The 23,420-nt window shown below is 46.0% G+C and overlaps 1 protein-coding gene across 2 annotated transcripts in view; it reads left to right on the top strand.

Moving 5' to 3' along the window:
• The first annotated feature begins 4,397 nt into the window (after positions 1 to 4,397).
• Positions 4,398 to 23,420, top strand: part of TRABD2A (TraB domain containing 2A) — a 79,452-nt gene continuing 60,429 nt past the window's right edge. For both annotated transcript variants that reach the window (XM_057742501.1, XM_057742500.1), the window contains exons 1-2: positions 4,398 to 4,608; positions 14,856 to 15,416. In XM_057742501.1, the coding sequence (XP_057598484.1) occupies positions 4,432 to 4,608; positions 14,856 to 15,416 (738 nt within the window). In that variant the 5' untranslated portion in view covers positions 4,398 to 4,431. The remainder of the gene's footprint in view (positions 4,609 to 14,855; positions 15,417 to 23,420) is intronic.

Genomic DNA, 23,420 nt, shown 5'->3' with positions numbered 1-23,420 from the left:
ATATATTTAAAGTGTACAATCTGATTTTTTTTATTAGTAATGTATATATGGCAATGCCAATCAGTGGGTGTAATTCTGATTGCGCATCTGTATGAGTTTGCTAGGGCTGCCATAACAAAATACAACAGACTGGGAGGCTTAAACAACAGATGTAGTTAAGTTTCTCAAGTTCTGGAGGCCAGAAGTCCAAAATCAAGGTGTTGGCAGATTTAGTTACTCCTGAGGCCTCTTTCCTTGGCTCACAGACAGTCACCTTCTTGCTGTGTCCTCACATGGTCATCCCTCCAAACCCAAGTATCCTTGTGTATCCAAATCTATTAGGTGCCCAAATTTCCTTTTCTTGTAAAGAAAGCAGTCAGATTAGATTAGGATCCACCATAGCAGCATCATTTAACATAATCACCTCTTTTTAAAAAAATTTATTAATTTATTTTTATTTGGTTGTGCCAGGTCTTAGTTGTGGCAGGTGGGTTCCTCAGTTGTGGCTTGAGGGCTTCTTAGTTGTGGCATGCAAACTCTTATTTGTGGCATGCATGTGGGATCTAGTTCCCTGACCAGAAATCAAACCCTGGCCCCTTCCATTGGGAGTTTGGGGTCTTAACCACTGTGCAACCAGGGAAGTCCCCATAATCATCTCTTAAAGACCCTATCTTTGAGTACAGTTACCTCCTGAGGTACAGCAGTATAGGCTTCAACATATGAATTTTGGGGGGACACATTTCAGCCCATAACAGTATCTTAATACATCTTGTGTATAAGGTGGGGGAAGCGATGCAGGCTAGAGCTGGGATTGGTAGAGAAGCACCAGTGACTCATTAGTCAGGATAGGGGATGTTTAGTCCTTTCTGAAGTTTGGATAATGTTCACATTTTGTCTGTGTTGTGGTGTTATCATGGAACGGTCTTGTTTTTATCTTTATCCATCATAGTCACAGAGTGACCTTGGCAGATGTTGATATTCTGTGAATTATTTATTTTCAGCAGGAGAACACCACAACCTGGCTGTGGATATTGCCAGCCAAGTCCTCACTGACAGAGCCAGGTCAGCTCCTGGCTGCCAGGGGATGTTTCCTCTTTCTCAAGATCTGTGTACTAAGTCAGTGCAGCTTTGGGATGATTGCCACCCTTTCTGATTAGAAATTCTGGTGCCAACCTTGGGTGACAAGGGAGAGTGGCAAAACTCTAGCCCCCTTCCAGGAATGCATGGAGCCTGAAGACCTAGAATTGCAGGAAATTGGTCTTCAGCTACCCACTTTGAAAATACACTCTGATGGTGGAGCGCCATGCTGGAACTCCTGGGAATTCCTTGGCGTCCTGCCTCACCTGGTGTATTTGTTTTCTTTTGTTGTGAAACAAATCACCTCTAACTCAGTGGCTTAACACAGCACACATTTATTATCTTGCAGTTTCTCTGGGTCAGGAGTTTAGGCATAGCTTAACTGGATCCTCTGCTTAGGGGCTGCAATTAAGGTGTTTCCCAGGACTGGGTTCTCAGCAGAGGCTCCACTGGGGAAGGATCTGTTTCTGAGCTCTTGCAAATTGTTTCATTTCCTCATGGCTGTAGGACTCATGGCAACTTATTTTTCAAAGCAATGGAGAGAGACTCTAGCAAGCTTGGCACTCCATGGACATGCATCCCTCTTGCCACATTCCATTGGTTAGAAGCAAGTCACAGGTCCCGCTCACACTCAAGGACAGGGGGTTAAACAAAAGTATGAATACCAGGAGGCAGCTGTTTTGACCATTCTGGGAAATGTGCAGTGTGGTAAGTGACTCAGTACTTGGATGGCTGCAGGTTGGCCAAGCCGGGCAGGGTAAAGGTACAGAGGCACAGTAGAAATCATAGCAAATCCTCTGGGTATCCTGAAAGCTTTGCTTTTGTGGAAAGATCTGATTTTGGGGAAAGAGCAAAAAGATATCCAGGGTATAATTTCCTCAGGTGACTGCTACGAAGGGACCAAGTCTCACAGGTTGGTGTAAATTCAGGAAGCCATTGGTAGGAGCACACAGGAAGAGATTAAGAGTCGGTGGACAGAAGGAGGGTTTCTGGGGTAACAACTGTACATGAAGGAGAAACAGAAGGAGCAGAGAAAGGATTAGAAACAGCCAGGTCTCTGGGATGTGAGAAGTATGGACCAAGAACAGTATTCAAGTGGGGAAGTTGAACTAGATACAGAAACTCTGTGGATAGGTAGAGAGGAGGCTACAGGGAACTTTAATATCTCCTTCCTGACCATGAAGTGGAAGCAAGGAAGACCTTCAGCCTAGATGTCTTTAGAAGGCAAGTGAGGACCAGGCCATCCCCACCTGCCTGTCGCCAGGTCTGGGGAAGCACCCTGGAGTGACAGGGGACAATGTATGTAGGGTAGATGTGATTTTACTGAATGTTTGGACACTGAGTGTCTTATAGAATAAATCTTCCTTAATGATGGGTCTGACTAAGGCAGGAAGCTCCACCTAAAAAATGTTAGAACCAAATGAAGTTAGCTATATACTAGACATTTCAAACTCAGTGTCTGACCATATCCTGGGCCTTGAAACAAATCCCAGAGAATTTAAAATATTTGAAATTATATAGGGTATGTTCTTTGATTATAATGGAGCTAGATTAGAAATCAATGACAACAAAACATCTAGGAAAAATCCATAACTTGGAAGTTAAGCAACATACTGCTGAACTATCCATAGTCAAAGAAAAAAAATCACCAGGGAAATTAGAAAGTACTCCCAACAGACTGATGTTGAAAATAAATCTTTTCAAAAATCTGTGTGATGCAGCTAAAGCAGTGCTTTGAGGGAAATTTATAGCTGTAAATATTTATGTTAGAAAAGAAGAAAGCTTAAAAGTCAGTGATCTAAGATTCCACCTTGAGAAGCTAGAAACAGAAAAGCAAAGTAAATCCAAAGTAAGTAGAAGGAAGGAAATAATAAAGGTAAGAGAAGAAATCAAAGGAATAGAAAAGAGACAATAAGGGAAAATTAACAAGCTCAGTCATGTTTTCTGACACATTATTCCTCCTTCTCTTCCCTCTAGCCACAGCTGATTGGATAATTCATTTGGAGTAGGGGAAAGAGTATGAAATGATAGTTAATTACATCCTTTTGAGTTCTTGAAGCTTGCATCTCACAACCAGAGAGAACTTTTTTTGCCATTAGGTGGCAGTGCTGGCACCTTGAAAACCCGGCAGGCTGCCTTCTGGGTCGGCTAAGGGACCAATGATTGCCGCCGGGATGAAACGGAGTCAGTTCAGGACTGGAGAGCCTCATTCGAATTTAGAACAGGGAAAAGTTAGAGATTTCTCCACCTCTCTCTCTCTCTCTCTCTCTCTCTCTCTCTCTCTCTCTCTCTCTCTCTCACACACACACACACACACACACACCCTGAAGCCTAAACCTGAATGGAAGCTTGAAAAACTTGCCTTTTGAAAACCTAGGATCTTAACTGGAAGTGCTGCGGATGGGCACCAGAGGCTCAGAAAACTCCTCCTCCCATTGTGCGCAAATCGGCCCCCGTCCCTAGATCCTCCAAAGTTTCCATCAGATTCCCCAAACGGACAGGGACTTAATACAATTAAGATACCCAGCCTAAGGATGCTACTGCTACGTTATACACCACTCAGAAGTTACTAAAGAATGAGTTTGGGCTGTAAAGGGAGATGGTGGAGTGCACCCAGGCCTTGGGTGGAAGGTGGGAGAGGCTGAGCACATCCAGTTTCTTTTATATTTTTTTCTTCCTGAAGGGTCACTGCTGTAAAAAAACCCTTGGGGAATTTGGAGCGGAAAGAGAGCGACCACTTTTTGCAGAGCTACTATGTGCGTCAACCAAGGTGCTCTTCCTAAATGTCCTCATTGAATCTCTGCAGTAATCCTTCGAGTTCGCTGTTAACCCTCCCTATGACTCTCCCCCAGTCCCTTAAGAGGGCACTTAAAGGACTGCAGGCTTTCGCGGTTCTGAATTTTAGGTGAATGCACACACTGACTATTCCCCTCTTTTACAGACAAAACTTCCCTGCGATTGCCTTTGTTTACATGAACTTGCCTTTTAAAACAGCCTTTCATTTATTTCTTTGGTCTATTTCTTTCCATCAAGGGCCACCCTCAGAATTGGCTGCTAGAACGCAGACGTAGGGGCAGGAGCTAGTACGATTTTCGGCTGAACTTAGAAAGTCCTGGAGCCTCACTTTCCCCTTCTGGCCGGCTCACCAGGCGGCCGGAGGCCCGGGCAAGGTTTGGGCTGGAGAACCGGGACCTGGGCTCTCGGGGCCGACCAGCGGCGCAGGGGTTGGGCGGGGTCGGGGTCCTGCCCCACGTGGCCGCCGCCGCCGGGCTCCCGCGAGCCCCGCCCGGAGGCGGCCGAGCCAACCGCCCAGGGAGCCGGCGAGAGGCGCGGGGGAGTGGGTTAGCGCCCCGGGTACCCCGAGCCCCGAGCGCCATGGCGGGCGCTGGGCGCTGGGTCTTTCCGTCCCTCTGCGCCCCGGGCCTGGGAGCCGCCGAGAGGAGGATGAGTCCCTGGAGCTTGTTCCTGCTGCCGACCCTCTGCCTTTTGCCCGCGAGCGCAGCCCCACCGCGCGGCGCGCGCGTCTCCGCCGACTGCGAGCTCAAGCCCCAAGTAAGGCGCGCGAGGCAGCGGGCGCCGCGGCCGCCCAACACCTGCTGGGGGTGGTTACCTTTCCAACCCCCGCCGAGCCCCGCGCTCTCGGACCCCGAGCCGACTCAGCGGGCCGGGCTCCCACGTCGCACGGCGGCACCTCCTAGCTCGCGCTTCCCGCAGCGCCCCTTTCTGCCCGGGCATCAGCCCTCCGGACGCACGAGACCCTGTCCCCCAGCCCTCGCCATTCGTCAGCCGAGGGGAGTCCCGGGCCGGGTCTCCCGGGTCTCGCCAGCCTGCTTCGTGGGCGTTTGAGGGAAGAATCCGCGAAGACCCATTGGGCCCGGGATTTGGGCACATTTACTCTGAAGTTTGTTCTGTCCACTCGTCCCTAGCGTTTCATTTCTGCTCTTATCGAAATGGTAATAGCCCCCAGCAGCTGCTTCATTTAACCTTCGACTATTCAGTGGCTGAGTTAGGAGGAATGTGAGGGAGCTGAAGCCATCCCCCTTGATTTACTGATATGGGAAACAGGCTCAGAGAGGGACTTTTGTGCTCCGGGTCACAGAGCGCGTTCGCGGAGAGGCCAGGTCTGACAGCCTAGCGTTCACGCACCGGGCGCCTCCTTAAATCTTCGCATCAGCATTTTGGGGTGAGGCGAGCAGAGGTGAGAGAGGCCCAGTGACCTGCCCGGGTCCACCCAGCCCTATCGGAGCAGAAGCCGAGCGGAAACCCGGCAGGTCTGGCATTTCCGAGGCTGGACCTCTTTTGAGAAGAGCGTTTCCTTTTCCTGATCAATTTTTTACGCTCCAGATTTCCTGCCGTTCTGAAGTCCCTGTCTTCTGAGCGCCGTGGAAGTTGAATTTTGCGAGTTCGCATCAGTGGGTCCAATCTCTGTGGATCCCTGGCGCTGGGGAGGGTGATCGTAGACCGTGCGCCCTCGGACGCCAGGTGCCGAAGTTTTGGGGTCGGCCCACCTTCGGTGACACCTGCGCAGCATCCGGGGCCGCGTCCACTTCTATCCGTGATTTTATGCATCGTCTTAACCACAGCAAGGGAGACGGTGACCTCACTGAGCCGTTCCTGGCGCACGGGGCTGCCCGGGGACGCTGCGCTGTGTTCCTAGGGCGCCTTGGGCTGCGGACACGCGGAGGCTCTCCATCTAGGAAGGCAGGCGGCGCGGTGGCTGCAGAGGGAAATCCGCACCAGGGATAGTTACAAACTGCTGCGGTGTGGCAGCTGCGGGCTTGGTATACCAAGCAGAAGTCCATCCTTTCATATGAAAGCAGAGTGTCTTGCACTTTTGCGAGTCTATTACCAACTCGTAATTATACTGAGTGAGTCTTGATAAGGTCTCTGTTTCTCCCTTCTCTTGAATCTGTCTTCGTGGGCCTTTTATTCTATCAGTTCTCGAACTTTTTGGTCTCAGGAACCAACTACATTCTAAAAAAGTATTGGGGACTCCAAAGAGCGTTATTTGTGTGGGTTAATGGAAATATTAATAAAACGTAAGAAAACACAAGCACACGTGCCATTAACCGTAGGAGGGTGATGTTATCCAGAGGCTCCTCACCTCTAGAAAATTCCATTTGTACATTTGTGAGAGAATGAGAGTGAAAGAGGAAAATATTTTAGTATTATTATGAAAATAGCTCTGACCATACAGACTGCTTGAAAGGGACTTGGGGACATTTCCCGGTCCCTGGGCCACACGTTGAGAATCAATGTTCTATTCTGTGGGCAAGACGCCTTGCCTGCCGCGGTCAGAAGGTCAGTCAGCGGCAGGGCTCTCTGCCTGCCTTGCAGGCTGTAGAGGGTACTGTGGGCGGGTCCCCCAGGGGGTTGGAGTGGTGAGAATGTAGAGAGGGTGAGGCTCTGGAATCCAGCCTCCCATCCAGTGTGGCAGCTCCCTGTTGCATTCTGGAAGGACTGTGGCTTGATACCTGGCTTGGTTTTCAACTTTGGTTCATCATTAGAGAGGTCCCCTGAGCAAAAGTCCGCCACAGACAAGACAGGCTTTACCCAGAGCACCGCACAGGTGAAGTACATCTCTTCCTTATCAACACTCAAACACAGCTCTGCAGGGTTGTTTACTATTCCTGCCAGAGTCCTTTCACATTTGCTCTTTCTTCACCCAGGTATCCTCATGCGTGCTCCCATGCTTCCATCTGGGCTTTGCTCACATTCTCTCAATGAGACCCTTTCCGATTACCTATTAAAGATCACGTCACCTCCCTCATTCCCCTGTTCCACCCCCCCCCGACCTATCTGCTTTTCCAGCTTTTTCTATGTAGCACCTCACCACCATCTGATAAAAATGTTTGTTTATTGCACCCCTCCCATCTTCATAAGAGTAGAATTTTTGTCCGTTTTGTTTGCTGCGGCATCCTCAGTGCTACAAGAGTGCCTGGCTATAGTAGATGCTCAATAAATATTTGTCCAATGAAAAGGGCAAACTAAAGCCTACTTACTTTAGTATCATTCCAGCTGGTCTGCTGAAGAGTCCTCTTGGAAAAGATCAGGAGCTGGGCTGGGAGGAGCAGGGGGGGCTGTGGCTTAGGGACGTACCCCACATTACACAGGCTGTCACTGTGCTGCTTTGTTTCATTGCATGGATTACACATGTGTGTCAAAATTTCCAGTGATTCAATCAGCAGAACTTCTTGTGTCTCGGTCATCCATGGACATGTCTTTTCTTTTAAAAGAAATCCATTCATGGTGTTTTTTTTTTTATTTTTTTAATTTTTTTAAATTTTTTCATTTTTTGGCCACACCACCCAGCAGGCAGGATCTTAGTTCCCCAGGGGTAGAACCCACGCCCCCTGCAGTGGAAGCACAGAGGCTTGATCACTGGACCACTGGGGAAGTCCCTGGTGTTAAGTTTTTTTTCCTTTGAAATCATTAGAATGTTGAGATACATGGCTCGCTCTAGTAGCATGTGGGGGCCACAATTATAGGGAAAGGGGAGTGGTAGAACAACTTTGTTTTTGTAATCTTTTATGGAGACACATAGCCCTTCTCCTGAGCATGTCAGTGTGAGGGAGGTAGGGGCAGCTGTACCCTAAGATCAGTGCAGTGGCCTAGGGGCTCACCTGTGGGCAAAGGCAAGGTAAGAGCTCCCTGATCAGAAGCCCCGAAGACTTGTCTTTCAAAAAAGCCTGGTAGAGAAGTGTCAGTAGCCAGAGTGGGAGACAGGATGCTCTCCTGGGTCAGAACAGAACTCTGTGTATTGAAGAAGCTCTACAAGATAAGGATCATTTCTTTAAAAACACTTTAAAACCCCCAGTTTAAAAAAAGAGTAGAAAAGCACCCCAAGCTGTGTTATCCTTGAAAGAGAGAATAGGAAAAGGATTTAAAGATGTCACTGTGGGTTCATCTGGACAGGTCATTGGGGCTCCAGTAGGGGAGTTGGACAGAGCCTTTCTAGATGCAGAATCAGGTGGTCCTCCCGAGTGACGGTGCACCTAGCAGAGTACGACTTGAAAAAGATGTAAGCCTGAATCTCGAGGGATGTCTGTTGCATGTTAAAGCAGCCTAATACGGTGTTTAAAACCTGCGGCTCAGGAGCCAGTCTGTGTGGCTTCAGATCCTGGATACACTACTTCGCAGCAATGGAACCTTCGGTAACATAATAAACCTCTCAAGGCCTCAATTTCTCTGTCTGGAAACAGCCAGTGTCTTACTTAGGTGTGTATCCTCTCTCTTCCTCTCTTCCCCATCTCTCGTGCATGGGCATCAGGCAGACTTTCACCCCCATCATGCCACTGAAACCGTTCTTGTCTGGGCCCCCAGTGACCTCAGTGTCGCTCCATGCAGAGGTCAGTTGTGAAAATCCTCATCTTATTTGGTTCAGCAGCCACACCCAACCCACTGGCTTACTTTCTCCTCCCCAAAGCTCTTCCTTCAGTTTGCTTCCTGCTCTTCTGATTTTCCCAACCACCTCACCGGCCACTTTTTTTCTGGCTTCTCTTCTTTCGTTGACTTCACAAGGCTGGATCATTTCTAGACCCATTCTCTCCTGTTTACACTTAGTTCCTTGGAGATGTCATCCAGTCCCATACTTGAAATGACATCAAAATGGTGACAACACCCTCATTTTCATCTGGGGACCAGACCTTTCCCAAACTCCAGACTCACTCATCCGCCTATCACTCGACCTCCCCACTTAGATGTCTGCTTGACATTTCAACTCAACAGGACCAGAACCAAACTTCTGATCTTCTCCTTGAATCCCATTCCAACTTGTCTTCTCCATCTGCGTTGATGGTAACTTTGTCCTTTTAATTAACCGATTCATCAGCAAACCCTGTTGGCTCTCGCTTCCAGAATACAGCCAGAATCTCATCTCCGATCACGTCTCATCAAGTCTGTTACTACCACTCTGTTCTCTCACTTGGGTCATTTCAGTAACTTCCTAACTGATCTTCTTTCATCTGTACTCATCTCTCAGTATTCTGGTCATCACAGCTGCCAGAGGGATCCTCTCAACACATTAACTCAACTCATTTCACTTTTCTCGTAAAACCCTGCACCAGCTTCCATCCTACTCAGCAGAAAAGTCCCTCCACCCTGGGGCTTCCTAGGTGGCGCAGTGGTTAAGAATCCACCTGCTAATGCAGGGGACATGGGTTCGAGCCCTGCCCTGGGAAGATTCCACATGCCACAGAGCAACTAAGCCTGAGCGCCACAACTATTGAGCCTGTGCTCTAGAGCCCGTGAGCCACAACTATTGAAGCCCACGTGCCTAGGGCCTGTGCTCCAAAACAAGAGAAGCCACTACAATGAAGAGACCGCGCACCACAATGAAGAGTAGCCCCCGCTCGCAGAAACTAGAGAAAGCCTGTGTGCAGCAACGAAGACCCAATGCAGCCAATAAATAAAATAAATAAATAAATTTATTAAAAAAAGATCCACCTGCTAATGCAGGAGACATGGGTTTGATTCCTGCTCCAGGAAGATCCCACATGCTGAGGAGCAACTAAGCCCATGAGCCACAACTATTGGGCCCATGCACCTAGAGCCCGTGCTTCGCAACAAGAGAAGCCAGCACAATAAGGAGCCTGCACACCACAATGAAGAGTAGCCCCCGCTCGCAGCAACTAGGCAAAGCCTGTGAGCAGCAACGAAGACCCAACACAACCAAAAAAAAAAAAACGCCTGCACCCATGGGCCCTCTGAGACCAGGCCTTGTCGACTTCTCTGACCTTTGCCTCCTGCCTGCCTCTTGAGCCATCCAGCTGCAGTCATGCTGTCCTCTTCCCTGCTCCTCCAACACATTGAGGGCCTTTCCATCCCAGGGCCTTTGCGCTGCTGTTGCCTCCTCTTGGAGGGAATGCTCTTCTCCCAGATAGCCCTGTACTTTGACCTCTCACCTCCTTCATGGCCAGGCTTAAATGTCCTACTGGATATTCAGGGACTTTCCTGGTCACCCTGTTTAAGACAACATCCCTCCCCCACTGGTACTTCCTGCTCCCTTTCTGCTTCCCTGTTATCCTCAGCAGTACTACTAACATACCGAGGCAGAGACCCATGTTTCATTCACTGCTGTATTCCTAGTGCCTTTTGCCTACAGCTGTGCCCGGAAACAAATGAGTGTTGAACAAATGCAGCAGAGCCATCCATGTGCAGCGCTTAGATGGTGCCTGGCACACATAGAGCAGTCAATCTCAGCCAGCTGCTTTCAGCATCATTACTGTCAGCGCATGGCTATGTGCCAGAACATGACTATTTTTTTTTAATCATTTATGTATTTATTTATTTTTGGCTGCATTGGGTCTTTGTTGCTGTGCCCGGGCTTTCTCTAGTTGTGGCGAGCGGGGGCTACTCTTTGTTGTGGTGCACAGGTTTCTCATTGAGGTGGCTTCTTCTTGTTGTGGAGCATGGGCTCTAGGCACACAAGCTTCAGTAGTTGTGGCACGTGGGCCCAGTAGTTGTGGCTTGCGGGCTTAGTTGTTCCTTGGCATGTGGGATCTTTCTGGCCCAGGGATCGAACCCGTGTCCCCTGCATTGGCAAGCGGATTCTTTTTTATTTTTTTTACAATAAACTGCACATATTTAGAGTGCACAATTTGGTATCCCAATCTCCCAATTCATTCCCCCTCAACCCTCCCTGCTTTCCCCACTTGGTGTCCATATGTTTGTTCTCTACATCTGTGTCTATTTCTGCTTTGCAAACCGGTTGATTTGTACCATTTTTCTAGATTCCACATATATGTGTTAATATACAATATTTGTTTTTCTCTTTCTGACTCACTTCACTCTGTATGACAGTCTCTAGGTCCACCCATGTCTCTACAAATGTCCCAGTTTCCTTGCTTTTTACAGCTGAGTAATATTCCATTGTGTATGTGTACCACATCTTTTTTATCCATTCATCTGTTGATGGACATTTAGGTTGCTTCCATGTCCTGGCTATTGTAAATAGTGGGCAGGTGGATTCTTAACTACTGCACCACCAGGGAAGCCCTGAGTACTGTTTTTTAAAAAACCTGAGCAGATAGTACACTAACCCTATTTCTAGACTAATACTAGCTGAAAAGGCAACAATAAAATAAATGAGTAATAAACTAAAGATGGAATGTAATTGAACAGACTTTGTTTCTGAAGAGAAGTGTGGGTGTTTTGAGGTAGTATGGGACATTAGGGAGGTTAAGTGTGTTGGGTGAAAACAAACCGAAACCAAACCAAAATGAACCCCTGCCCCCCGCCTGCACCCCACCCCCACGCTATGATCCTGCAGCATGGGTTTGGTTTTCCTGGGACTATATTTGTTTAATATCATGGTTTCCTGATGGATGACGATGAATCAGATGCCCATGGGTTTAATAATAACATTTCATCCCTTTGCTATGTCTCCAGTTGGGAACTGTGTAGAAGTCCTCTGGCAGATTGTGTGACCAGATGTACAGGTCAGTGGTCTCCAGTCACATCACCCCCCGGGACCCCTTTGATCACCGACTCTTCCCACTAAAATGAGCAAATACACCAAACTAAACCTTTGCTTGGAAGGCCATCTCTAGCAAACCAGTTGCATTTATAGGTAATTATTTTGTTACCCATTTAAAATTAACCAAAGACATAACTGTCAAGCTCTGCTTTTGAAAACCAGTGTTTTTTTCTACCAGCTTGATCTTATTCTAACCAACAGTGAGACATTTGATTGCTTAATTAGCCTTGGCAACCATTTTTTGGTAGACTGCAGTTTCCATTTGGCTTTTTGAAGTAGTATTTAAATAACCCCAGGGACTCTCTTTACTCCCTAAGAGGCTGCCTGAGGACTACTGGAGCCTGTATGCAATTCATCTCTTAACACTAATTAAACCGTTAACAGTTTTTAAAAATTATTTTAAAAATGTATTTTTTAAATTTCATTTGTTCAATCATTTAGCCATTACTTGTCTAACTTGTTTATTACCATTACCTATGATGGGGTTATTATCTGACTTTCACCGATGAGGAAACTGAGGTCTAGAGAAATTTCAGTGGAGGGAAATTTCAGTGGGGGGACTTCCCTGGTGGGCTCGCGGTTAGGACTCTGCAATTTCACTGCCGTGGGCCCGAGTTCGTTCGACCCCTGGTCGAGGACTGAGATCCCACAAGCCATGCAGCATGGCCACAAAAAAAAAAAAAAAATCTCAGTGGGGTGGCTGAGCCAGAAGTAGAATTTAGGCTTCTTTTGCCCAATTTGTGCATTCTTGTAAAGCTAGCTGTATGAGCAGAACTGTAATTTGAATACTTAAAAAAAAACAAGGTCACAGGCTAGACGCTAGTGAGATAAGTTCTGTCTGGGGTGCATGGCGTTTTGAGAAAATTGAGGCCCCATTTTCTAATTGGAAGATTTTATTTAACATCAGGATTTCTGGTTTCTTTGGAAAAGTCCCTTCTGGGGCACCAGGTCTGGTCCCGTGTGGCCAGCCCTGCGTGGGCTGCTTAGCCAATGTCTTTTGAGGACAGTTGTGGGCCTGTTGGCTCCTGACCTCCCCCTGCCATTATGTACCCCCCACATGTGTTTCCCTGCCTACCTCTGCCCTCATCTGAGTGGCCAGGTGGTGTTTTTGTGAAGGTGGCAGGGGGACAGGTGGAGAAGGGCAGGCTGAAGTCAGTTAGTCACACCCTCATTGGTCTTATCTTGTATTTTGAGATTCTGTGTAATAGTTCATTTGAGTCAAGGTTGCTGCTGCTGAAACAGTGGCACAGAAGTGCAAATATAGTTGATCCTCATTATTTGTAGATTCCACATTTGTGAACTAGCCAACTTGCTGAAATTTATCTGCAGCGCCAGTGCTTGTGGTGCTTTCACGGTCACATGCAGACATGCCTAGAACTTTGAATAATTTTGATGCACAGGCTCCCAGCTGAGGTTGAATAAGTCAGTGCTCTGCCTTGTCCTTTCAGCTCTCAAACTAGAAACAAGTAAACAAGTGTACTTTTTGTGGTCTACTTAGTGCCACATTTTTTTTTCATTAAAAAAAAAATTTATTTATCTATTTATTTACTGGCTCTGTTGGGTCTTCGTTGCTGTGTGCAGGCTTTCTCTAGTTGCAGCTAGTGGGGGCTACTCTTCGTTGTGGTGCTTGGGCTTCTTATTTCAGTGGCTTCTCTTGTTGCAGAGCACAGGCTCTAGGTGCATGGGCTTCCGTAGTTGTGGTACGTGGGCTCAATAGTTGTGGCTCATGGGCTCTAGAGCACAAGCTCAGTGATTGTGGTGCATGGGCTTATTTGCTCCGTGGCACGTGGGATCTTCCCGGACCAGGGCTTGAACCCATGTCCCCTACATTGGCAAGTGGATTCCTAACTACTGCACCACCAGGGAAGCCCCTTTTTTTTCATTTTTGTGCCTTTTGGAGGTTATTTCACTGTTTAAAATGAACTCCAGCTTAGTGCTGAAATGCTGTCTAGTGTTCCTAAGCACAGGTAGGCAGTGATGTGCCTTAGGGAGAAAATACGTGAGTTAGGTGAGCTTTATTCAGGCATGAGTTACAGTGTTGTTGGCTGTGAGTTCAATGTTCATGAGTCAACAAAATATATTAAATAAGGCTTTTCAACAGAAGCACACATAACACAAGGTTATGTATTGATCTGCTGATGAAAATGTCGTGACCAGAGGCTTGCAGGAACCTAAGCCTCTATTTCCCCTGGGAACGGTGGTTCAGTATTAGGTAATTCAGTGTTCACAGTGACTTTATAGAACATAACTGTGATAGATAATGAGAGCTGATCATAAATTGAAACCCCACAACTCAGGAAAGCATGTTACTCAGAGGCTGTTGAAATGAAGCTTTTGTAAAGAGAATGTATTCCAAATCTTCTTTCCTATAAAACCTGGATTTTCCCATTTCTGCATTGCTTGATGTGTGGCTCATCCCATGCACATATCTGAGGTTTACACTTGAACTCTTTGAGGGTTGCCCTGTGTGCTTCCTTGTACAGTATCTTGTAATAAACAGATGCTTCACAAATGCCTGCTATTGAGACTGAGAGATGTTCAGGGCCAAAGGGGAAAGTGACCTGGCCTCAGGTAGATGTAACTACGGCTCAGCCTATTAACTGCTGGGAGAGATCTGTGGAACACATCCAGTTCTCTGCTGCTGAGCCAGAAGGCTTTTGTAAGAGAGAAATGCAGGGGTACAGTCCATGTCCCAAAGGGACAGGGGTAGACCGTGCAGTCAGGGGCTTGTTAGGACCGTGGAGTCAACCTTGGCTAGGCTTGGAGTCACAGGGGGAGCTTTAAACATATCACCTCTGAGGTCACCTCCGGAGATCCTGATGTGATGGATCTGGGATGAGACCCAGATATCAGACTTCTAGAAGCTTTGTAGGTGATTCCAACTGTGCAGCCAGAATTGAGAGACTCTGCTTTTGGGAATGTTGAATTGGAAATCCAAAGAAGCGGAAACCACCAGGTGTGCCTGGGAGGTAACCATGGGCTCCTTAGGTGTCCTTATGTGTAGCTGCTACATCCTTGTAGCCCCTTGAGAATCCCCTCTTTAACTCCCGTCCAGTTGCTAGAGCACCATGGGCAAACTCAGAGCTGGTGATTGTATTGCTCTCTCATCTTTAGTCAACATTTTGATGAGAAAAGGGAAAGAATTCTGAAATTCAGTTTGCATTGAGGACTCCTGCTCCTGATAGGTGACTCTAACCTGGACTCAAAAGTCAAAGTCCTATTTTGATCCTTTTTCTTCTGCAGGGTGACTTGTCTCTCTAATTCACCTCTCAGGTTCCTGACCCTCCATATCATGCCTTGTTGTTGTCTCTTTTCCTTTTAGCAAAGTGAGTTGAATTCCTTCTTGTGGACTATAAAGCGAGACCCACCGTCTTACTTCTTTGGCACGATCCATGTCCTGTACACCCGGGTTTGGGGCTTCATCCCTGACAGCTCCAAGGAGGCTTTCCAGCAGAGCAGCATCGTGTACTTCGAGCTGGACCTCATGGACCCTTACACTGCCTCAGCCCTCACCAGCTGTCAGATGCTGCCACAAGGTGAGAACCTCCAGGATGTGCTCCCCAGGGACATTTACTGCCGCCTTAAGCGTCACCTCAAGTACATCAAGCTCATGATGCCCTCGTGGATGATGCCTGACCAGCGTGATAAGGGTCTCTACGCGGACTACCTGTTCAGTGCCATCGCGGGCAACTGGGAGCGGAAGAGGCCCGTCTGGGTGATGCTCATGGTCAACTCCCTGACTGAAGTGGACATCAAGTCCCGTGGGGTGCCCGTCTTAGACCTGTACCTTGCCCAGGAGGCTGAGCGGCTGAGGAAACAGACAGGGGCAGTGGAGAAGGTGGAGGAGCAGTGCCGTCCCTTGAATGGGCTGAACTTCTCACAGGTAAGACCCTCTTTGCTTGTAGGACTTGGTGGCAGTTGATTGTGTGGTCGAACCTACTGAATTTCCAGACAACAGGAAATGGACCAGAAGTGCAGTTGACCTAACAATTGTCTTTGCTCAAGACATTTATTCTACGGGTGAAAAAATAAGCCTGTTGGTTACTTATATCACTTATTTGTGTATTATCAAGAAAAAGAACCACGGGCTTCTCAGTGCGGTGGCTTCTCTTGTTGCGGAGCATGGGCCGTAGGTGTGTGGGCTTCAGTAGTTGCAGCACAGGGGCTCAGTAGTTGTGGCTCATGGGCTTCATTGCTCTGAGGCATGTGGTATCTTCCTGGACCAGGAATCAAACTCATGTCCCCTGCATTGGCAGGGGAATGCCTAACCACTGCGCTGCCAGGGAAGTCCTATTACTCATTTTAATTCAGGTCATTCTTTAGGAACATGAAGGCCAGACTGGCTGACATGGGGTGTGGCCTGGGTCACAAATGATACTGGCCGTGGCTGTTTCAGGTAACATCAGTCCCTTTGAGATCATTGCTGTCTCTCTTCAGGACACTCGCACCAGGACATTCCTTTCTAAGGCACACTTATGGTTCTCTACCCATCTTTTAGAGATCCCACACCAGGGCATTAGAATTTAGGTTGGTTTTCAAGAAGTTCTTCACTTCACATAAGATCAGCAATGCTTTATTAAAGTGCCATTGTTTACGTATTTTGGTGAAGTTTCTTGTTGCTGTTGCTGTTTTAAAATGTCTTAGGTACCTTTAGGGGCCAGTGGGAATTTTGCAACATGAAATAAATATTCTTGCTTTGCAGATAGTCTTAGTGATTGGCTTGAGGTCTTGGTGTGCAAAAAGAGACCCAATCATCCAGGCCTTACCAGATCTTGAAATACTGAAATTGGATTGTTATTTAAAGGTTTAAGGACATTCAACAGCCTAAAAATGGCATTCCTGAATTGATAATGAAAATTTGAGCTAAAATTATAGAATATTAATAAATACTCATGCTAAAATATAGTATTTGTTTGGCATGTTGAGATTTATAGACAGGATGGGGACCACTAATTGTATTGGCCTCCTAGGGGAGTTTTCTTGCGTTATTTTGGAAACCTCCAAAGCCAATATTCTAACTTTTTCAGTGTCTGCATTTAATACAAACATTTTGAAAAAGAAAGTTGCTTTGATTTAAAGGCTCATTGATTTTGACCTTACAGGTTTGAAATTTGTGAGCATTCTTATCTAAGCCAAAGTCTGCTTTCATACTCCTAACTGGGGGAAAAGAGGCTTGGAAGTAAAATATTAGGTTAAGTGAGATTTCTTTGTAGGCACATGTCTGGCATCATCTCTTAAGGTGATATGTTTAAGAGACATTTTAAGCACTATAGTTATACTCTAGGGTGTCATGTTGATTTCATGACACATTCTTAAGGTTCATATAGGTATTTAACATTTATAAACAACATTTTTTCAAAAATACATCTTTATTGGAGTATAATTATTTATTTATTTATTTTTAAATTTATTTTTATTTCTTATTTATTTATTATTGGCTGTGTTGGGTCTTCGTTGTGGCACGCAGGCTTTCTCTAGTTGAGGCAAGCCGGGGCTACTCTTACTTGTGATGCAAGGGCTTTTCAGAGCGGTGGCTTCTCTTGCTGCGGATCACGGGCTCTAGGTGCATGGGCTTCAGTAGTTGTTGCACACGGGCTTAGTTGCTCTGTGGCATGTGGGCTCTTCCTGGACCAGGGATCAAACCTGTGTGCCCTGCATTGGCAGGCGGATACTTAACCACTGCGCCACCAGGGACGTCCCTATTGGAGTATAATTGGTTTACAATGTTGTGTTAGTTTCTGCTGTACAACAAAGCGAATCAGTTATATGTATACATATATCCCCCATCCCCTCCCTCTTGAACCTCCCTCCCAATCCCACCCCTCTAGGTCATCACAAAGCACCAAGCTGATCTCCCTGTGCTATGCAACCGCTTCCCACCAGCTATCTATTTTACATTTGGTAGTGTATATATGTCAATGCTACTCTCTCACTACGTCCCAGCCTCCCCTTCCCTCACTGTGTCCTCAAGTCCGTTCTCTACGTCTGCAACTTTATTACTGCCCTGCCACTAGGTTCATCAGTACCATTTTTCTAGATTCCATATATATGCATTAGCATATGGTATTTTAAACTCCATTTCTTATGACTTTTTTAATTGAAGTATTGTTGATTTACAATGTTGTGTTAATTTCTGCTGCACAGCAGAGTGACTCAGTTATATTAATACACATATATATATATATGCCTTCTTTTTTATATTCTTTTCCCATTATGGTTTATCCCAGGACATTGAATATAGTTCCCTGTGCTCTACAGTAGGACCTTGTTGTCCATCCCTTCTCTATGTAATAGTTTGATATACTAACCTCAAACTCCCCGTCCATCCCTCCCCCATCCACCTCCCCCTTCTTATAAGACCTTGAGGTTAAGCTAGCGAGATTAGAGTTGTTTAAATTTAGGAAGATAATGTTGTGTGGCTTATTTCTGAGACTCTTTACTATAATTCCCCCATGTTTCATTTTTAGAGATAAACAGTACAACGCTCACAAGCTAAGTGTCCAGCTCAACTCCTTTTAGCGTATACATATACCCACCGCCAGATCTAGATGTTGAATGTTTGTATAAAGAAAGTTAATATAAAGTTTTCACTGTAGCATAACTCTATAGAAAATTGCACTTGATGAATTTTCACAAGCGCAGGCCACGTGCCCCACAGCCAGGGCAGGAAACAGAACAGCTCCAGCTCCCCAGAAGCCCCTTGGTCTTACCCTCCCATCCCCACCCCAAGGATAACGACTGTCCTGAAAATCCTTGAGCATAAATGACTTTGACTGTCCTAGAACTTCACATAGATGCAGTAGCTCAGTAAGCCCCTTGGTGCTCAGCATTACCTTTGTGATTCACTTACATTGCTGTGTGTAGCTATCCATGGACCATTCTCATTACCATATAGAATTGTTGTAGAGTTCCATCCAGGTCTGGGAGTGGTGGTTGATGGAGTCTCCCTTCTCAGTAAGCAAGATCATTTGTACTCCTTTTAATAGAAGACGAGCCCATTCCCTAGGGCCCCTGTCTTCTCCTGCTCATTCTAGGGGTGGCTGGGTCCTTCCTCCTTGTTTTGTAGCTCTCCTCTCTGTAGTTCTAAAGAACAACATCAGGGGGTGCCATCCGCACACTGAGACGGGGAGATGGATAACCATGCAGGCTCCTGAGCCCGTTTTCCTAACCAGGAAAAGGCCAGAGAGGCAGGAAAAAGCGGAGAACAGAGGAGTAAGAAGAGCTGGAGTCTTGCCTTTGAAGGCTGGAAGGAGCCCTGAGAGCTACGATCCAAAGCTCCTCACCTGCCTCTTGGGGTGTGGGGTGGAGGCAGCTCCAGACTGAGGCTGGAACACTGCTGGTAGTGGAGGAAGCCCTGGATCCAGAGGCAGATGGACTGGGGTGAGAATTCCCAGGGTGTGACTTGGAGTGGGTTCACTTAACTTCTCTCAACTTTAGTTTCTCATCTTTCAAATGGTAATGATAATACTTGCCCTCTCATTCTGTTGTCAGAAGCAAATAAAACAGCAAAGTGGAAAACACTTCATAAATACTATGCAGATGTAAGGGGAAGAGAACCAGCATACAGTGCCCACTGTGAGCCAGGCCTCATTGATAATTTTACATTTAATCCTCAGGATTTTACAAGATGGGCAGTAGCATCCTGATTTTATAGATGAGGAAACTGAGGGTCAGTGAGCTTAAGAGCCTTGCCCATGATCATATAGATAACACATGTAGGAATGTGGGCTTGATTCTAGATGTCTTAAAGGTCATGGTGACCTTGAGTGTCCAATAGGGTATGGTGGTCAGTGTGAGACCCCAGAGTTTTGAGCTGCAACAGAGGATTCTGGACTCAGTTGTCCAATATATCAGTCAATGGCTGTTGAGCATTTGAATTGCAGCTAGTGTGACTGAGGAAGTGAACTTTTAATTTTACTTAATTTTTATTCATTTGAATTAAAGTTTAAAAACCTATACATGATTCATTTATTGGAAAACTTTTACGTAGGTTTGGGACAACTTGGGCATCTGAATCTCCTCTTTCAACTCTAAATTTTATGGAATTGAATGGCAGATCAAGCATTTCTGATGAATATTTAGTGTCCAAATGGAGATGGGATGTGTGAGTGGGAAATACACAAAAGATTTCAAAGACCAAGTATGAAAAAAAAAGTAAAATATAGCATGAATAATTTTTGTATGGACTCCAAGTTGAAGTGATAGTACTTTGGATGTATTAGATTAAATACCATATATCATTAACTTTAATTTCATCTGTTTCTTTTTCTTTTTTTCTTTTATCTAGAAGCTGATGGAGCACTGATCCAGATGGTTTCTGGAGGAGTGTGTCCGGGGCAGGTCCACTTGGAGGCTGTGCTGCCTGAGATCAGTCCCATCACTGTACCCTTTGCCCACATGCCAGGTCAGGGCCCATCTCTGGGGGACTGTAAATGCCTGTGGCTGCCCCTTCTGGTGTAACTGGCCTGGGTCAGCTTCTCTCCATTGATTTACAGTGGTCTTTTTTTTAGCATATTACATACACACACACATGCACGCATGCATGCACACGTGCACACTTGCTCTATTTCTGGACTTTCCATTTTGTTTCGTTGAGCTGTTTGCCTATTTCTGTGTCAATACAACATTCCTTCTGTTTATGCTACATTAAAAGATGGATAGTGATGTTGCTTTCCTTAATGATTCTTAAAACCATTTTCATTATGATTTTGTTAATTTCTAGATCAATTTGGGAAAAGCTGAGGGTTTTCCTCATGTTAAGCCTTATAATCCAGGAGGATGCTATCCTTTCCATTCAGTTTAGTCCTCTCTTTTTTTATTTTGCCATGCTACTCAGTGTGCAGGATCTTAGTTCCTCAATCAGGGATTGAATCTGTGCGCCTTGCAGTGGAAGCACAGAGTTTTAACCACTGGACTGCCAGAGAAGTCCCAGTCCTCTTTTTTATTTTGTAGCATTCTTGACCTAGATTTTGCTCAGTTAATAATTTTATTCATTGTTTTTAATATAAACTTTGCTGTTGTAAAGACTTTTCTCATTATATTTTCCATCTGGTTACTAATTTTTATATATTAATATAACCACTTAATTGAAATCTTATGTGCTAACAATGCTTAGTTGATTCTCTTGTTTTCTTAGTGATCAGGCATATCATTGATAAAGAGCTATTTTGTGTCCATCTTTCCACAGTTTGTCTCATTTCTTTTTCTTGCCCTAATGTGTTGGCTAGGGTGCCTAGAACAGCATTAAGTAGTAGTGGGAAGAGCAGGCATCCTTACTTTCCCTAACTTGAATGAGAAAGCCTTTGATAGTTCACCATTAAATATGGTGCTGGTAGTTGATTAGTCTTTTTTTTTTAATTTTCTAATATGTAATGTATTTTTAAATAATTTATTTATTTATTTATTTATGGCTGCATTAGGTCTTTGTCACTGCATGCGGGATGTCTCTAGTTGCAGTGAGCGGAGGCTACTCTTTGTTGTGGTGTGCAGGCTTCTCATTGCTGTGGCTTCTTTTGTTGTGGAGCATAGGCTCTAGGCATGCTGGCTTCAGTAATTGTGGCTCGACGGCTCTACAGCGCAGGCTCAGTAGTTGTGGCACACGGGCTTAGTTGCTCCGCGGCATGTGAGATCTTCCGGGACGAGGGATTGAACCTGAATCCCCTGCATTGGCAGGCCGATTCTTTTTTTTTTTTTAAACACTCAGTTGGCTTCAGCTGGGCTAAAGAGACCCAACTGAGATTTGCTTGCTTTTTCTTTTCTTTTTAAAATTTATTTATTTTATTGGCTGTGTTAGGTGTTTTTTGCTGTGCACAGGCTTTCTTTAGTTGCGGTGAGTGGGGGCTACTCTTTGTTGTGGTGTGTGGGCTCCTCATTGCCATGGCTTCTCTTCTTGCAGAGCACAGGCTCTAGGTGCATGGGCTTCAGTAGTTGCAGCACATGTGCTCAATAGTTGTGGCGCACAGGCTTAGTTGCTCCGTGGCATGTGGGATCTTCCTGGAGCAGGGATCGAACCTGTGTCCCCTGCATTGGCAGGCGAATTCTTAACCACTGCACCACCTAGGAAGCCCGGCAGGCCGATTCTTAACCACTGCACCACCAGGGAGGTTGTGATTAGTCTTTGTGATGTAAATGACACATCCTTGAATTTCTGTTTTACTGGAAATTTTATCAGAAACAGTTGTTGTCACTATTAGTGGAAGCAGTTGTTGAGTTGCTTCTGTTATGATCTGTTATGATATTTTTTGAAAGATTGAGTTATAATTGACATATAACATTATCATAGTTTCAGATGTACAACATAATAATTTGATACCTGTATGTATTGTGAAATGATCACCACAATAAGTCTAGTTAAAATCCGTGACCATCCATAGTTACAAAATTTTTCTTGTGATGGGAACTTTTGAGATTTACTCTCTCAGCAACTTTCAGCGATGTCTTAGTCTTATGACTTTCTTTGTTTGACCTCTGTCTGTAGATTTCTCAGTATGAAACCATCCCTGCCCAGCTGGCCCTAAACTTCAAGGACCAAGGTGTGAGCTCATCAAGAGGTACCCTCCTAGCCACCCATTCCTGTATTCATTTAGTCAACACACCCATTGAACTCCTATTGGGTGTGGTGCTGCATAAAAAAGATAAGTTGTTGCTCCCTAGAACCTGAAGTCTTTTTTTTTTTTTTTTGGCCATGCCGTGCAGCATGTGGGATCTTACCCACACAGGTTCCCTGACCAGGGATCGAACCCATGCTCTCTGCAATGGAAGCACGGAGTCTTGACCACTGGACTGCCAGGCAACTCCCGAACCTGAAGTCTTTATAATACTGCTGACTAGCTTCTCAAGGGCAGGATTCATCACTATTTTCCTAGGACTGAGTGCAGTGTGGGCTCATAGTAGATGCTCAGTAACCGTCTATGGGGTAAGAGATTGAAGGAATCTGTAACTCTGCCTGGCGAGGGAACAGAAAGTCTCTGTTCTAGATCTCTCATGATTCTATTATTTTTCTCCCTTCTCCCTTCCCCTACACCTCTTCTCTACTATCTGAGAACTAATTGTTCCCTTCGGCTATTTTGTTTGTTTGTTTGTTTGTTTTATAAATTTATTTATTTTATTGGCTGTGTTGGGTCTTTTTTTTGCTGTGCATGGGCTTTCTTTAGTTGCAGTGAGCAGGGGCTACTCTTCATTGTGGTGCGTGGGCTCCTCATTGCCGTGGCTTCTTTTCTTGTGGAGCACAGGCTCTAGGTGCATGGGCTTCAGTAGTTGCAGCACATGGGCTCAATAGTTGTGGCGCACAGGCTTAGTGGCTCCGTGGCATGTGGGATCTTCCTGGAGCAGGGATTGAACCAGTGTCCCCTGCATTGGCAGGCGGATTCTTAACCACTGCGCCACTTAGGAAGCCCCATCAGCTATTTTGATTTGACATCAGGGAAAGAACGCCTACTTCCTGTCTGTGGATTTGATCTTGTCATCTCAAGGGAGACTCACCCTTACCCTGCAGGATGGAGTCAGGTTATGACTCCTGATTTTTTCATCCTAAGTTCATGCCTGCTTGATACTCCTGGCAGCATTGCAATTCCCTGTGTGAAGAAAGCACAGGAGCTCAGAGCTGGGTCTCGCCTCACTTCCCTCCCCTTCCGCATAGGTGGGTTCCCATTAAAGATTTCAGGTTTCCTAGAGAAGTGTTCTTGCTAAATCTCATTTCTGCCAGGCATCCAGACACAGTGCATAGTCCACTTCCTCTGAGGAACTGATCGGAATGACTGTCCAACCACAAGATTCTCCTGCCTGCTTCCCCAGCAATGGACTGGATATCAGAGTGGGATGGTGTGGGAATCTGAGACAGCCCCAGTCCCCTTGACATTGGGGGCTGTCCTTGGGACCCAGTAACACT

The sequence above is a fragment of the Hippopotamus amphibius genome, chromosome 7 (genome assembly GCF_030028045.1).
Source record: "Hippopotamus amphibius kiboko isolate mHipAmp2 chromosome 7, mHipAmp2.hap2, whole genome shotgun sequence".
NCBI classification, from domain to species: domain Eukaryota; kingdom Metazoa; phylum Chordata; class Mammalia; order Artiodactyla; family Hippopotamidae; genus Hippopotamus; species Hippopotamus amphibius.
Note: the sequence above shows the minus strand (reverse complement) of the source record. Positions and strands in the feature narration are given on the sequence as shown.